Source organism: Setaria viridis, chromosome 9, assembly GCF_005286985.2.
Source record: "Setaria viridis chromosome 9, Setaria_viridis_v4.0, whole genome shotgun sequence".
In the NCBI taxonomy this organism is placed as follows: Eukaryota; Viridiplantae; Streptophyta; class Magnoliopsida; order Poales; family Poaceae; genus Setaria; species Setaria viridis.
The window spans coordinates 50,268,766-50,282,804 of NC_048271.2; the positions used below are offsets into that span (position 1 = coordinate 50,268,766).

A 14,039-nucleotide genomic window follows, 5' to 3' on the forward strand; every position below is an offset into this window, starting at 1 on the left:
TGAGATTAGAACGTCTCGAAAGAAGAAAAGGGCATCGATCAGGTTGGTTTTTCTCGCTTGATGCGAGTATGCATACATTGGCATATGCAATTCTCGTCGTGTCGTATGTGCACTTTGTTAATGTGATCCCCAATTTTTCTCATACCGTAGTAGCGAACCCCACTCCGGCATCGGCAAAATGAAGCCCCATTAGTCAGGCAGTGGGCCGAGATTCTTTTCCACCCATGGGTTTCTTTTACTATTTTGGTTTTTGGGCCCAGCTGTTAACGCTACGGCAGGAGAAGAAAACTTGAAAGTTTATTTTCTCATGCCTACTTAGATCACGAACTTCAGAAAATGGCAACATATGAGGTCGAAGAAGGCGGCGTGCTGCTGAAGCACGCTCATGCCGCGGGGGTCACGCCCCTCTGTCCCCTTCGGGTGGCTCGGGTCCACCGCCGCCATAGCCCTCGCGAGATCTGCGGGGACAGAGACGGAGTAATCAGGGTGCTTGAGCTGGACCATGCTCTGTTCTAGCAAAGTAGCAATGGCGGAATCAAGGCGACCATATGAAGGATGGAGTTGCTATGGCTATGCCTACATGGCTTGGGAAGCTGCTCCTGCAGGTCGGGGTTGAGCCTCCGCTCCTTTCGTGACGGTCACGTGGGGGGCCTCCGTCTGCAGAGACGGGTCGGCGGCTGACGACGACGCCATGCTCTGTATTACGAAAGGACGAATACGCAGGAATGATCGGGAGTTGGAGCTCGAGGGGCTAACGCAACATATGTTACATCGAATCGAATGTTTGATACTAATCAGAAGTATTAAATATAAATTAATTATAAAACTAATTGCACATATGGAATCTAATTTGCGAGACGAATCTGTTAAATCTAATTAGTTCTTATTTAATAATGTGGTGCTACAATAATTATTATAATGATGTATTAATTAGACTTAATAGATTCGTCTTGCGAATTAATCTAGAAATTCTGCAATTAATTTTATAATTAACTCATGTTTAATCTTTCTAAATAGGAATTAGAATCAAACATCCGATGTTACGTTGCTAATATTCAAACACCTTGATGGGAGCGCGTGCGGGGCGCTGAGGCATGCGCTATGCTTTTAAAGAAACCACAAGTTGCAGAGAGCCAGAGACGGACGTGTCCTCCGTGTGGAAGCAGCACACGTCGCGGCAGTGCACGTGGACGGGAGAAGAAGCCATTGACGCGAAATACACTTGCAGAAGCGACGCGTGAACAGTTTCAGAAATTCAGAAACGGTGCTCGAAAGGATAATGCAGGTCCCACGACCGATTGAGCGGATCAGCAGCTCGTGCTAGACCTGGAGCCTTGGTTACCGTGCACCAAATAGCCTGAAAAATCTCCTCGCTTGCACGCCTGGCATTGGCGTGCATGGATGGAGTTGCCACCGTCCCAACACTATTATAAGCTCTGGAATTCGTGGTCTGTACTGTTCAGTTTGGAGAAGATAGTCAATAGCCTCCATGCTTGTTGCACGTTGTCCAGCTCGATCGTCCCGCGCATACGTTTTCTCGATTTGTTTTTGGCGCCGGCCCGGCGATCTGGGCAGAACAGAGATCCGAATAAACAAATGCAACTAGAGAGACGGCCCGGGCTAGTGCGCATCTCGACGGTTCACTTTTAGTCTCCTGACTTTTTTTAAGCCAGTTTGGATACACACTCATAATTTTTACGACTTCACTTTTAGTCCACTTTTAGAACTTGTACATCTAAACATATGTCATAAAAGTGCATTCATAATATTTAGGAGTAGCTTTGTTGATATTTAAGTAATGCCATTACTCATTGCAAACCAAGAATGTGAGTATGTGACACACTCACAATTTTTTTTTAAAAAAAAAAGCTTAACAAGCTGCTAAGATTCGACATGGTCGTGTTTTCCCCTACTGTTTTAGATTTATACAAAAACGTTCCATATTCATTTTTTAAGAAAATATCATCCAAACGTATTTAAGTGTGATCTTGTTTTGTACTCCCTCCATTCCAAAATATAGGTCGTTTTGGTATCTCTAGGTTCGTAGATATTATTGCGTATCAAGATATACACTGTAATTGGAATCATTTAATTTAGACCCTTGACTTTTTATTACATGATATTATTAATTTTTGTTTTCACATCCATGGAACAGTTGTACTACCATAAGGGGTGGTCAGCATCCAATTCCTTACCGGCCAGTCGGCTACTAATCTCTAGACAATGGTACTCACCGATTTTGGAAATAATTGTTGTTAGTAATAAATCAAGTTATCACCAGAGTTTTTAGCCAGGTTCATCAGGCTACATCCAGAGCATGCAGGGACATTTTTCTCTCTCCCGTTGAAGTGTATATTTGCTAGTTTAAAATTGAACTCTGCAAGTGATGTATTCTCGAGTTTCTTGAAAAATGGTTCGGTAATATGGCATGATTTACAACTCCAGGAGTACACTTTGTCTTAAGAATCACTTGGTACCATATCATCTTGAACCACATAGCAAAATTGCTAAATAATACTTAACAATTAACTTTTAACAGGACGCACCTATGCCTAATTCAACACTGAATTGGCTTCACCATGAACTAGTGTTTTGTAGCACGCCCAAGTATATACAGCTTTCGCAAAATGCCAACACCCTCCAGCAGTACAAGGGATGTTCATTAGTTTTCTATGGGCAGTCTTTGTGTCATCTTCGTCGTCTTCTGTCCGTTTCAAAATATCATAATCAGGATACTTTGTTGTAGCATTTATAGTCACCCTCCTGATTGAACTGGAGTTCTCAAATATCAAAGTCAGAAGCTCCATATCCTCGTTTGCTCCTACGAAGCCATGTATTGTCACCTCTTCCAGAGATCCCAGGAAGAACTTTTGATGGAACCTCCACGTATCCACTTCATCACAGAAGCACTTGGCCCTTGACCGAAGCCCTGCAGCTCAAGAGTGAAGTAAGCATAAATTCACTTTGCAGGTCCTGACAATGTGTTTATACTATTAAAACTGTGTTTTCTTGGGAATTAATAGTACTAATAATAACTAGTTCTTTTTTTTTACTAACTCACCTCTATTGTTTCCGTGATGTGAACGCTCAAAGATCGCAGGTGAGGACACCTGGAGAGCACAATAGAGCATGGTCGTGGTCATGGTCAAAAGTTCACTGCTCTTGAGCGTTCGTGGCACAATAAAGCGTGGTCGTGGCCTTCAGTTGTTAGATCAACGAGGCCACTGTTCGTGGCACCCATTTCTTGCACAAGAGACACGCCAATGTGCTCAACGCCAGGGCAGTTCTTCAGCAGCCGCAGGTTGTCGTCGTCGACGCAGTACGGCCCGTGCATGTGCAGATGGAACTTGTTGAGTCGGCGAACGCTAGCCGTGTCATGTATGTCGAGGTTTGGACGCCTGCGGCCGGGAAGGTAGTGTATCGCGATCTCCTCCAGCCTCGGCGTCGGCGCCGCGATCCTGGCCACCTTTTTGCTGATCACGTGCTCGCTGCCATCGAACCGGAGAAACTTGGCCTGTCGTGAAAGCACCAGTCGAGCTTCAGGACGAGCAGGCTAGGTGCCGCCACATCCAGCATATGCAAGTCCCCTGCCCAGACAAGCGTGAGCTCTTGGAGCGTCTCAGAGCGGATCACCAGCTGGGGCAGCCCCCTTGGGGACATGACTTCAAGCTTGCGCAGGCGAGGGCAGCAGGACGACACGAAGTCGCCGAGGGTGCGCCCACCGCCCGCCGCCGCCGCCGCCGCCTCGTCGAACGACGCACTGCAGAGCACGAGCTCCGTAAGCGCTTCGTACCTCGCGGCCGCCGCCACCGGGAGCTGGAACGTGCGGCGTGATAGATGCATCTCGATGGACGCCATCCTCCCATGGCTAGGCATCACGACGGCCGGCTCATCGTGCTGCAGTCCCTGCAGGCGTCGAAGAATTCAACTAAGGTCGGGCTGCCGGTGCGGGAGTTGAAGGCGGAAAGATTTGACGGCGCGCCGCATGGCGTAGCGGCGGAGCCACCCGTTGACGCGCTCCGGCGAGGCACAGAGGTCGTGCCGGGACAAGCTGATCTCGAGAGACCCTATGTCGGCGTCACCACGACAAGCGAACACCCAGTCGACAAAATCGGCGAAGCAGTAGTCCGCCGGCAAGGCGTCGCGCGAGACTTTGGTGTCCTCGAACTCGAGGTGCTGCGCATGAATCCACACGCACCGCCATCTCTTGGAGAGTACGGCCGTGCGGGTGACGGCGGTCGCTTCGCCCACGCCGGCGAGGATGGCGTGCAGCAAGTCGTCGGGAAGGGCACTAATCCGATCGATGTCACCCGCCGAATCCATAGGATACAACCTGGTCAACCGCGGTATAGATAGACGTACGCAGAATTTGGCGGAACGTCTGTGCGATCGATATATCCGTAGGTCGATCTTGCAATGCATACGAATCGGCAAGATTCAAATGGTCCGGGACATAAGGCCTAGCCTGATGAGCGCGAAGAGGACTCAAATTGCATGCCTTGTTGTACTCCAACTAGTTGACATGAGTTACCTGGAAACAATAGCTTTATACGACCCATAATGCGTATAAAAACAGGCCGAGTCGGTCCGGCAGTGCACAAAGCCGACTCTAGTTGGAGTCCCATCAGTCCATGTACTCCAACTGGTCATGGGATGGTTTGGTGCGGGCGGCGGCTGGTGCTGCCTTTGTGCGAGCAGCGAGCGAGAGCGAGCAGGCGAGAGGTCGGCGCCAGGCTCTGGCGTGCACCATGAGGCCTCGCGTCTTAGCGAGAGCGCGCCGGCCCCTACGGGAAACGGGCCGCGCTGATCACGGGAAATGGCGCTTGCGGGCGCTACCGTGGCACGAGGCGATCGGACAAACGGCTGGGCGCTGGCGTGACGTTCGACCGCCCGTCCCTATGATAGATAGCCGGGCGATCGAGTGGAAGCCGGACGCGATGGAGGGAAGGAGTGCGCCGGTGCCGTGGCACGCGGCCATCGTCTCACGGGGGTGTCAGCGCGCGTGATGCGCTCCGGGGGGGGGGGGGGGGGGGGGGGGGGGGGGGGGGGGGGGGGGGGGGGGGGGGGGGTTCGCGACGCTCCAACGGTGAACGCCCGGTGGCTCGCCGCCGCCATCACCGTCGCACGGGTATATATATGTCACGGCGGATATGGGGGCCGGCGTGCAGCCGTGGCGCGAATGCAATTTGGATGGCAGCGGTGTTGGGCAGACAGGTTGCCATGTCTTTCCGGTGGGCGGTGGTGGCCTGGAGAGGTCGAAAGGAAAATGAGAAGTAACTGCTTTGTAGAGGGGAGGGAAGACGGGAGAGAAGTAACCCCTTAATCCCGGTCCGCCCCAGATTTGCCGGTGCCAGATATACGCTAAAATTCCAAGAAAAATCATAGGCACTGACAATGCATCGCCTCAACATGGTGCAAATTTTCAGACTCTCGAACGCCGTGTAGAGGGAGAATCGAAAAAGAGAAATCCCGGTCCAGGGTGGACGGTATTTCAAATACCGTCCACACTACGAACCCGAATTCGCGATTATTTGCCGGAGCCACGGTCGCGCAAAAATCTGGGAAAATTCATGGATACTGGGAATGAATATCCACAGCACTGTACAAAGTTTTAGAATCTGATATGTTGCATAGAGGGAGAAATTAAAAAAAGGAAAGGTTTCTTCCTGGAGTGGTCGGCACTTGATTTACTGACCACGCCAGAAACCGATTCAGGCTCCTATTTGCCAGTGGTATGGATTCGTAAAAATTACCAAGAAAAACATGGGGATAGAGTATCGTTTTCCTCAGCAATATACGAAAATTCAGATTCTAATATGATGTTGGACACTTGGACGTAGAAATTAAAAAAGATGGAATTGGGACGGATAACTCTGTTTGCATGTGCAGAGCACGTTCAGGTGACAGATGCACATTCAGATTTGCAGCTAGTATCCACATCTCAGGTTATTCAGAACGTGGAGTGCATCCTTCAGATTCGATGATGCTGCGCCTTTCTGCAGAGATGTAAGCATATTGTCAACAAACACACCATCTTGTGCAAACATCTGAGGATACGAAATAAAAACGGCTCCATCTTGTTCATTTCTGAAACCCAAACAGATTCTACAGAGACTCAAACTAAAGCCGACACTACACCGTCCTGTATGTAACATACAACCTGAAAGTAGCAGTTTCCCCACCATTTCAGGGTACGTTTGGATAGGAGATAATGTAGGACGGGACGGTCCTGTCCCAGTTTTCTAGGATAGGATAATCTCATTTCATGTTTGGTTGAATGGGATGGGTCCGTCCCAATTTTTTGTTTGGTTGAAGAGATTGCAACAGATGGGACGGGCATCATTTTCTCCTTCCGTTAGACACCGTTTGTGGGGCCCACCTGTCATACTAACAACATCTTTTTCCTCCTCCCTGCACCATGCTGGCCTCTCCTGTGTCACGCCCGCACCGCCCCTGCTCCACCTGCGGCGCCGCCCCTGCTCCACCCCGCCGCCGCCCTGCTCGCCTCTGCCAGCCATGGGGCACCGTGGAGCTCACCCCCGCCGGTCTCCCCTGGGTCACGCTCGCGCCGTGTCGGGCATACACCCCAAGCCCACGAGTAGACCTTGGACGGCCCACTAAGGGGCGTACTCGGACATGATCAGAACAAGGGATAGGCGTATCCCGCTCAGACTAGTCAAGTATGTTTATGAAAAACTACTCGGGCCTTACCGAGTAGAACTCTGTAATAGTACCCGACTAGGACTCAGACTTGTAACCCTGCCCTCCCGTGTATATAAGGACGGGCAGGGTCCCCCTCAACAACAACTCCAGTTCATCAAATACAAACCAACACACAGGACGTAGGGTATTACGCGATCTAGCGGCCCGAACCTGTCTAAATCGTGTTCCTTGCGTCACCATTGATTCCTTGATTCTCGACGACCCTTACCGCACAAAAGACCACCTAGGGTACCCCTAGGTGGGTTGCCGGTCTAAAATACCGACAATCACCAAAGTAATAAAGATAACGTTTCAATGATAAAACAACCATAATTCAGAGGAGAAGAATTTAACATGATGTACAGTCACTACATGTTTTTACTAGGAGGATATACAAGACTTTTTGATGGAACACATAATAATTCACAAGAAGAGCTTACTAGGTATAATTTACCAAATACATATCTATTATTTAAATTTACATCAGTTGGATTTGAAAATTATACTAGCAAATGTGATGTAATTATAGTACTGGTGCTATGTATATTAAAACAAACCATAGTTTGGTCTTGAATTTGCAGAGTGCAACAAGACCATACACATCCTTGGTTCTAGGAGATTTCAGAGCAGAAGTTAGGATAAAATAAGGATTGCTAGCATTTCAGCATATGATTCTAGGAGATTATCAGATGAATCAACATGAAAATGACATGTATCACAATAAGCATCGAAAACTTTAGGGAATAAATTGCAAAAACATCAATATTAAACAACATGGGGATAACATACAGACATCATATTTACATCAAACTGAATTTCATTGTCAGAAGCAAAATATGGCATATCAGAAACAAATACTTAGTAACTGTGAACATTGTACATCCTCACTCCTTAGGGTCTTCAGATTCACCACTAGTTAAATCAACTACATAAGAAGAGCGTTTCTAGGCTATCTGAAATTAAAAATAGTTTTTGCAAAGAACCCATTTAAATAAAATACATAACTAGAAATTGCATTTGGACATATAATTGAAAATATCAAAAAGAGAATGCATGGGAAATTAAATCAGTTAAATAATACCAGAATCGGAGCATAAGTTGTTGCATACAAATAGTCAAGAGTAGATACTATATCACCATTTTTGCAGGAAAAATGTATACTGCACATTACTGCACAATATGTAAAGCAAAAAATAGAATAACTATAATCATAATGATTAGTAACCTGATTAAAATGTCTATTAGAAATTACAAGTTAGGCAAAATCAAAGCATATAAAATCACAATGATAGTTTTAAACTATAAAACCTTGAGGTATGCAACAATTATTTCACATTGAATTTGAAAAATCATAGCATAGGCACAATCACAAACCTAAGCATGTATCAACCAGTTATAAATCTGATCCAAATCATTTCAAACTTTTATATTACATCAGATCCAAAATTATCTACAAGCAAACGAATTAGCTAAGAGTACGCATCTAAACATCAAATCCTACATGAATGGAAACTTGTTGAACAACTAAACAATTTCAGCAGGCAAGACCCTCCAGATGATTAAATCATCAATCAAAAAATGACACACCACCCCAAAGGGATATAAAAAATATGTGAATCCGTAACCGAAAAAACAGATCCACGAATCATGGGAGATGCTGCCTACCGAATCGACTCCTAACAGCTGAACTTAACAGGAAAAACATCAAACTAATTCCTCACTGGGGGCTCGAATCATCCACAGAATAGGTTCAAGAACCCAAACTAAATAGAGCATGCGGAACTCATGTACTCAACACGAATTGCAATAGGGGAAATGAAAAATCGATCGAAATCGACAAACCCTAACACTAACGCCTACCTGGTAGGAGAGCTTGAGGAAGACAAGGCTCGTAAGACAAAAATGAAAAATGGAAGAGGAAAAAACTATCGACGAGGGATAAGAAACGGCGCGGTTGTCAAAAATTCAAAACACAGTCTCTATGATAAGCGGGGCCCATCTGTCAGCGAAAACAACAAACAAAGCAACCAACAGAGCATAACCGGGTACATCAGAGAGCAGATAAATCGAGCACTGGCAGATCGGATGGCAGACAAATCGAGCATTGGGAGCGTATGAAACACTCTAGTGCCGTATAGAATTCCTGTTTGAGAGCAGGGGCATGGGAGTGTCCGCGGGGGCAGAATCAGAATTTCTTAGTTTTAACTCTTTAAAATCTAAAATTTTAAAAATAACCCCTCCTAATCTAAATTACCAAAAAATTAACATTTTAATCGCGCAAGATGACATGACGTGAATTATAACTGAGTCACGCCACATGGTGCGGTCACCGAGACACCGATTGATCAAGTCCGTTGAAATCGCGAAGCTATCCGCACTCCTCGCAAATCCGCCCACGTACGCGGCATGCATGCACCTAAACCTCTGGACCGTCGATGTTTGTTGGAGATTTTCCTATGTTTAGGATAAAAAGTTCTCCACCACTTGCCCGGGTCCCACGGGACATGACCCGGTTCCTCGCCTCAGTTACCTAGCGCCCACATGCACGTACTCTATGTCCACTAGTTCTTGGTGGACCGCAAAGCCTGTGCCCTGGATCACTTTCGGGCCCACCACTCAGTGTCAAGGTCCAACGATGACGTGGCGCACCGAGACCTTTTACAGCCTTTACCCTTTTCTCTTGCTTTGACTGGGAAGGCTTGAGCACATAAAAGCCATTCCGTCCGGTGCATTCCCTCCTCACAGCTCTCTCTCAATCGCTCCCTGAGTTAGAGCTGTCGCAAAGAAGAGAAATAATCCCAGAAAAAAACACGGGAGCCTCTCGATCGATCATCTCGGTGACGGTTTGAATAAGTTCCGGTGCTGCTCCTATGCTCTGAATCTCTCCAACTGATCATGACAGGAAAGCCCCCTGCAGTCGTCAGCTGATTGCAGGGGACGTCTGCAGCCTACAGCTCTCGGATGATATAGAGGATTTGCAGAGGGTTCCAATGGAGCGCGGCACCGACGGCGTCGTCCCGCCAAAATGCGCCACTGAGGTAAACCGCCGGCGTTCGGCCGCATCCGACGTGTTAATGCTTGATTCCCTCCGCGTTCTTACGACCCCAAGGAAATGGTTGAGCAGGATGCGATCCCGCCGAGCCCGACGCTTTCTTCAGAAGAGTTCCTCCAGTTCAAGCGGAAGGCCACCACGATCGTGGAGGAGTACTTCTCCACGGACGACGTCGCCGCGACGGCGAACGAGCTGCGGGAGCTCCGCGTGCCGTGCTACCACTACTACTTCGTCAAGAAGCTGGTGTCCGTGGCCATGGACCGCCACGACAGGGAGAAGGAGATGGCGGCCGTGCTGCTGTCCTCGCTCTACGGCGACGTCGTCGACCGCCCGCAGCTGTACAAGGGCTTCTGCAAGCTCACCGAGTCCTGCGACGACCTCTCCGTCGACACGCCCGACGCCGTCGACATCCTCGCCGTCTTCGTCGCCCGCGCCATCGTCGACGACATGCTGCCACCGGCGTTCCTGGCCAAGCAGGGCGCGTGCCTGCCCGGCGGCTGCAAGGGCGCCGAGGTCCTCCGCAGAGCGGAGAAGAGCTACCTGTCCGTTCCGCACCACGGCGAGATCGTCCTGCAGAGGTGGGGCGGGAGCAAGCGCATCACGGTGGAGGAGGCCAAGGCGAAGATCTCCGACATCCTCGAGGAGTACCTCGCCGCCGGCGACAGGAGCGAGGCGCTGCGGTGCATCAGGGACCTCAAGATCCCCTTCTTCCACCACGACGTCGTCAAGCGCGCGCTCATCCTCGCCGTGGAGCGCGGCGGTGCGGCTGAGGGCCACATCCTGGATCTCCTCAAATCGGCGTCCGAGGAAGGGGTCATCAACGAGAGCCAGATCACCAAAGGGTTCGACCGCTTGATCGACTCTGTCGACGATCTGGTGCTCGACGTGCCAAACGCGAGGTGCCTCCTGAAATCGGTGATCCATAAGGCTTCGTCGGAGGGCTGGCTGTGCGCGTCGTGCCTGAAATCGTTGCCACCGGAGCCGAAGAAGACCAGCGAGGTCGACGACGCGGCGGTGCGGCAGTTCAAGTCGAAGGCCGTGTCGATCATAAAGGAGTACTTCCTGACCGGCGACATCATGGAGGTGATGAGCAGGTTGGAGGCAGAGAACCCCTCGTGCTGTTCATCCTTCAACGCCATCTTCGTCCAGAAGCTAGTCAACGCCGCGATGGACCGGAAGAGCCGCGAGAAGGAGATGGCTTCGGTGCTGCTCTCCTCGCTCTGCATGCCACCGGAGCACGTTGTGGCAGGGTTCCACCTCCTGATCGATGCCGCCGAGGACGCAGCGCTGGACAACCCGGCCATCGTCGAGGACCTCACCATGTTCTTTGCTAGGTCCGTGGTCGACGAGGTGATCGCGCCGTCAGACCTGGAGGCGATGGAGGAGGATGCCAGCGGCGTCAAGGCGGATGGCTCCACCGGCATGCTGGCGCTCCGGAACGCCCGTGCGCTGCTCGGCGCGAAGCTCTCCGCGGAGCGGATCCTGCGGTGCTGGGGCGGCGGCGGCAGCGGCAAGGCCGGCTGGGAGCTGGACGAGGTGAAGGACAAGATCGGCAGGCTGCTGCAGGAGTACGACTGCAGCGGCGACATCCGGGAGGCGTGCCGGTGCATCAAGGATCTCGGCTTGCCCTTCTTCCACCACGAGGTGGTGAAGAAGGCGCTGGTGGCGATCATCGAGAAGCGGGGCAAGGACGAGCGGCTGTGGGGCCTCCTCAGCGAGTGCTACAGCCGCGGCCTGATCACGCCGAACCAGATGACCAAGGGCTTCGACAGGGTGGCCGACTGCGTCGAGGACCTCGTGCTCGACGTGCCTGACGCCGGGAAGCAGCTCGGATGCTGCGTCGAGCGCGCCAAGAAGGAAGGATGGCTTGAACCGTCCTTCTCGATGGCGAGGCCGGGGCAGCCACTCGCCAATGGCGTTTGTTCGTGAGCAAACCGGTCGGTTACATTCAGGGATGCAGCACTGCAATTCCATTTCCTGGGAGTTCGTCTGCGATCTTTTTTTCTTTAATTTTAGTACGTGATTGCTACTATACTTGTATATGTATCGGCAGGAGCAAGCAAGGCGATTAGGAGAGTATATATATTACCGCAACAATTTTGTTGTAGGATCGGAAGCACGATCATCCGTGTTAGGTGTTTGCATGGCGTTTAGCAGGGAGAACTTGTGTATTGAAGAGTTTGTGTTTGCCGTCTTTTTTGTGTTACACTATTTTACAATTGTTTTGTCAAGAAAGTTTGCCACGTTGCTCCTTATTGTTACTAGCAAATATGCCCGTGCGTTGCTACGGGTAAAAAAAAGTTAGACATCTCAAGTTGATGGGTTAAAAATTATTCATGATAATAACTCTACATTGGTGGGCTAAAGAAAATTATATTTATCTCTTTACATCTCCCTTGAGCTCCCACCGACCAGAATATATGCCTTATCCTCCTCCTCCCACGGTTGCATGGCAGCCGGGTTACATGGGAGCCGGGCATGTTGACAACCTCAATTCACACACAACATCGCTCATGGAGCGGGACTTGTCGACAGACCTTGTGCATGACAGAGTTCATGAGCAACAGAGTAATAACAACGAGAATGGTCCATCTGACGAAACATGCAAGAATGTGATTAGTGATGTTGACATGGAGCTGCAGGTGCTAATGCAGACGGAAAAGGTTGTAAGTCAGATAGATGGATGAGAGGGAGAAGCGTTGTTTATATTAAATACTTCCAAAATAAATTCATCATGGGCTAAATTGTTTGGTCCAAATATTGACATATCTAAAGTTCATGTACTCCCTCCGTTCTTAAATATATGATGCCGTTAACTTTTTTCATTCGTTTGACTATTCGTCTTTTCTACAATTTTTTTTGCAAATAGATAAACCTACAAGTTAAATCTAAAGTACATTTGACAATAGACATAATGATATTTTACTTTAGTTAACTACCTCGTTCAATAGATATTGGTGGTTAAAGTTGAAGTAAAATGTCAACAGCGTCATATATTTAAGAACGGAGGGAGTAGAAATAGCTTCAACCCTAACCATCTGCTGCAAATTCCCAAACTAGCCTCACGCAACGGCCAGCAAGGCAGCGACTTCCCTGCAAGTCTCCTCCTAATCTTCCTTCTCCAAAAGCGAGTGGCACCTGCTGCAGCCCATTGATCTCCTTCCTGTCTTCCTCTTCTCCACTCAAGAAGTAACATCATTACATCAAGCACCGAATCCACCTCCCAATCTCACGTCGCTCTAACTCAATCGGCGACTACAGATTCTTCAACCCCATTCTGCTCCTTTGTTCTTCTCCATGAGCAAAGTTAAAGACCATCACCTGATCCATCTCCCTCATATGTTATTCTCCATAGAAGCAAAGGCTCATCCCCCTTCCTCATGCTCACGCCAAGCACCAGAATCACCATCGCGATCCCCTCTGCTACCATTTTTTATTGCCACCAAACGAATCCAAACTGTTCCCCTTCCAATCCAGCAACACAGGCACCAGCCTGCAGCGCCGCCACCAAATTCTTCTGACTCGTGGCCAAATCCAGCAATGATAGAAGCACAGTTCACAATTTCATTTATATTTCTTGCAAGAGCAGAGCACCAGCGTTGATGTCTTCCTCCCCTCAGACTTCAAGTGTAGGATCCATCAGCGCGGAGCATGACCCTGAGTTGTAGACTTGCAGTTGAATTCCCTGCACCAAGTTTGAGTTGATTCAGCCTGACCGCGATGGGACTTCGCCTGAAGGAGTGGGGCACAGTGAGAGCGACCGCACGGGGACTTTGCCCGATGGAATTGGGGAGGTGATGGACTCGGAATCATAAGGCGGAGGTGAGGAGATAGACACAGTGCTACATGGGCAAGAGTCCTCTCTCAAGTGAGGGCACGTCGTCCGACCGACTTTTTTATTTTTTAGCTCTTTTTTGAAAGATTTTACAAATAGGCTCCTGACGGAACCAATTCCAAAAATGGACCCTTAGCTTGGCGCCATCCACGCTGGCGCCAAGCTACAACATCTCGGCGCCAGCCATCCTGGCGCCAAGGTCTTTGCGCAGCTGCTGACGCGGATGCCGACGTGGCGGGGGCTTGGCGCCAGCCATGATGGCGCCAAGCCTTAGCGCCATGGATCTTGGCGCCAAGCTTGGCGCCGTAGATCTTGGCGCCGAGCTATCTACGCCGTACCTTTTCGCGTTTCGAACTAAAGAAGTATAATTATTCCGAGGAGTGTGCAACAAACTAAGCTGTGGTTCAACTTCCTCCTAACCAGTTGAACCACAGCTTAGTTTGTTACACA

The 14,039-nt window shown here is 49.4% G+C and overlaps 1 protein-coding gene across 1 annotated transcript; it reads left to right on the forward strand.

The window, feature by feature from the left end:
• The first annotated feature begins 9,442 nt into the window (after nucleotides 1-9,442).
• On the forward strand, nucleotides 9,443-11,973 carry LOC117840202 (MA3 DOMAIN-CONTAINING TRANSLATION REGULATORY FACTOR 2). Its single transcript, XM_034720661.2, has 2 exons — nucleotides 9,443-9,740; nucleotides 9,827-11,973. The coding sequence occupies exons 1-2, from the start codon at nucleotides 9,693-9,695 to the stop codon at nucleotides 11,681-11,683; spliced, it is 1,905 nt and encodes a 634-aa protein (XP_034576552.1). The 5' UTR covers nucleotides 9,443-9,692; the 3' UTR covers nucleotides 11,684-11,973.
• Nucleotides 11,974-14,039: the final 2,066 nt, after the last annotated feature.

What these genes read in the sequence shown, in the direction of transcription:
- LOC117840202 (XM_034720661.2), top strand. Translation starts at nt 9,693, where the DNA reads ATGGAGCGCGGCACCGACGGCGTCGTCCCGCCAAAATGCGCCACTGAG. An exon ending in CGCCAAAATGCGCCACTGAG is followed by an intron (nt 9,741 to 9,826) that starts GTAAACCGCCGG and finishes ATGGTTGAGCAG; the next exon opens with GATGCGATCCCGCCGAGCCC.